Genomic DNA, 2454 nt, shown 5'->3' on the forward strand with positions numbered 1-2454 from the left:
CCTCAGACCCAGGAGTCCAGACCCCCAGCCCCTCCTCCCTCAGACCCAGGAGTCCAGGCCCCAGTCCCTCCTCCCTCAGATCCAGGAGTCTGGGCCTCATGCCCCCTCTGCAAGCACCCAAATGTGGGCCCTCTAGACCCCTCCTACCTCAGGACTGAGGAGCCCACTCTTCAGCTTCCTTTTTTCTCTTATTGAGGAATTTTTCACCCTGGCCCCCCTCCCCTACACTGGAGTCTGGACCTCCAGACTCTCCCACCCCCCGCAGGACGCAGGAGTCCCAGCCCCTGGTTCCCTTCTCCCTCAAGAAGCCAGGAATCCAAATCCCTCGCCCTGCTGCCCTCTGGACCCTGGAGTCCAGGCCTCCCTTCCCTGCCTCCCTCGGGACTCCCACCAGCCCGGGGGCTGGACAGCACCCCCCACTGCCCCACCTGCTCTGGCCTCCTGGGGCGCCGGCCACCCTCCAGAGGAGCCCCAGGCCTCCGGCTCGCACGTCGGGCGCTCTGCCATGGCCCCAAGTGAAACTGTTCCGTCTCTAGGGGCCAGCTGGGCGGGGACTGCCCCCGGGAAGGAAGGGACCGGCGCAGGTCCGTACCTGGCCAGCGGGTGGCTCGGGGCGGGGAGTGTGAAGTACTTGCCACCAGGTGTCATGGCGGCTGCGGAAGGTCTCCCAGGAAGCGAAACGCCCCGATGCCGGAGCGCCTCACCCCGCGGCCGCGGGAGCCCCACACCTGCTGATCCCCCCCAGACGCACGTACTGTCTCCGCGAAACACTTTATTGGGGGAGTTCACACATTCTGACCCTGTTTTAGGCCAGAGAAGGACAAGAGGGTGACAGGAGCGCTGGGACCGAGGTGGCTCTGACGGAAGCTGCAAGGACCGTGTCCAAAGGCCTGCTCCTTGGTGCCTCAGTTTCCCCGTTACGAAATGGGAGGGTTCTGTTCCCTGCCAGGCTCGAAACACTGCTCTATGAACGTCGGGCCAAGGCCTCGAGCGGTTCCCCACTCGCAGAACCTGCCGGGCAGCTCCCGCCCCACACCGTGGGGCCAGAAGAGGGGAATCTGACCGGGAAACCCTGTGGCCCAGGGGCCCCTGCTGGGGCGCTCGCCTGAATCCCTGGATGCCGGGGCGGGGGCAAAGGGGGCTTCTCCTCTGGACAACACCTGGACTTTCCAGGAGGGAAAACCGCCTCCTGAGCCCTCAGGGCAGACGGCAGGGAGGGCACCCCCCGCCCCACCTTGCTGCACGGGGTGGGGGCAGAGCTGAGGAATGGGAATCCTGCCCGGGCCCTCAGCCCAATTCGGCTCTTTCTGGGAAAGGACACAGCAGCCTGGTTCCCGGGATTCCCAGGCAAAAGCGTGGTGGCTGGACTGACGGGCCGAGGGAGCTTCGTGGCGGCAGCCGCCTCCTCCCTACTCCTCCCGGAGCTTTTCTGGGGCAAGGCTGGTGGCCTGGGGCGCCGTCTTCCTCCGGCTGGGGCTGCCCCCACCCAGGGCCAGCCCCAGCCCCAGGGCGGCCAGGGCCAGGATGTGGATGCAGAAGTAGATGGAGGCCCAATACCGGAGCGTGTCTCCCAGGGAGAGCAGCACGAAGCCCATGCACATGTAGTCATAGGCACGCATCTTCAGGAACCAGTGCACCCAGTCCCAGGCCTTCTGGGCCCCGGGGTTGAGCCGCCCCCGCAGGGCTGACTCCAGCCGGCCCTCAGCCGCCAGGCACAGCGGGATGGTCAGGAAGCTTAAGTAGTAGCCGGGGTGCAGGCCATGCCAGTAGGCGCTCAGCAACATGGTCCAGGCGCTCCTGGGGGAGGGGCTGAGGTTCAGGACCCAGGAGCCCAGCCCCCAGCCCTCCTCCCTCAGACCCAGGAGCCCAGCCCCCAGCCCTCCTCCCCCAGACCCAGGAGTCCAGACCCCCAGCCCCCTCCTCCCCCAGACCCAGGAGTCCAGACCCCCAGCCCCCTCCTCCCCCAGACCCAGGAGTCCAGACCCCCAGCCCCCTCCTCCCTCAGACCCAGGAGTTCAGGCCCCAGCCCCCTCCTCCCTCAGACCCAGGAGTCCAGACCCCCCAGCCCCTCCTCCCTCAGACCCAGGAGCCCAGACCCCCAGCCCCCTCTTCCCTCAGACCTAGGAGTCCAGACCCCCAGCCCCTCTACCTTCAGATCCAGGAGTCAGACCCCCAGCCCTCCTCCATCAGACCCAGGAGTCCAGGCACCAACCCTCCTCCTTCAGACCCAGGAGTCCAGGCCCCCAGCCCCTCCTCCCTCAGACCCAGGACCCGCCCCTTCTCCATCAGACCCGGGAGTCCAGGCCCCCAGCCCCTCCTCCCTCAGACCCAGGACCCCCACCCCGCCTCCCTCAGACCCGGGAGTCCAGACCCCCAGCCCCTCCTCCCATAGACCCAGGAGTCCTCACCCCCAGCCCCTCCTCCCTCAGACCCAGGAGTCCAGACCCCAGCCCC

At 67.6% G+C, this 2454-nt stretch overlaps 1 protein-coding gene across 2 annotated transcripts in view; it reads right to left on the reverse strand.

The window, feature by feature from the left end:
• Positions 1-755: 755 nt before the first annotated feature.
• MBOAT7 (membrane bound O-acyltransferase domain containing 7) overlaps positions 756-2454 on the reverse strand; it is a 13021-nt gene continuing 11322 nt past the window's right edge. For both annotated transcript variants that reach the window (XM_034986321.1, XM_034986320.1), the window contains one exon: positions 756-1797. In XM_034986321.1, coding sequence (XP_034842212.1) covers positions 1410-1797 — 388 coding nt within the window. In that variant the 3' untranslated portion in view covers positions 756-1409. The remainder of the gene's footprint in view (positions 1798-2454) is intronic.

This window comes from Mirounga leonina, unplaced genomic scaffold, assembly GCF_011800145.1.
Source record: "Mirounga leonina isolate KUSES-001 unplaced genomic scaffold, KU_Mleo_1.0 Mir_376, whole genome shotgun sequence".
Classification (NCBI taxonomy): Eukaryota; Metazoa; Chordata; class Mammalia; order Carnivora; family Phocidae; genus Mirounga; species Mirounga leonina.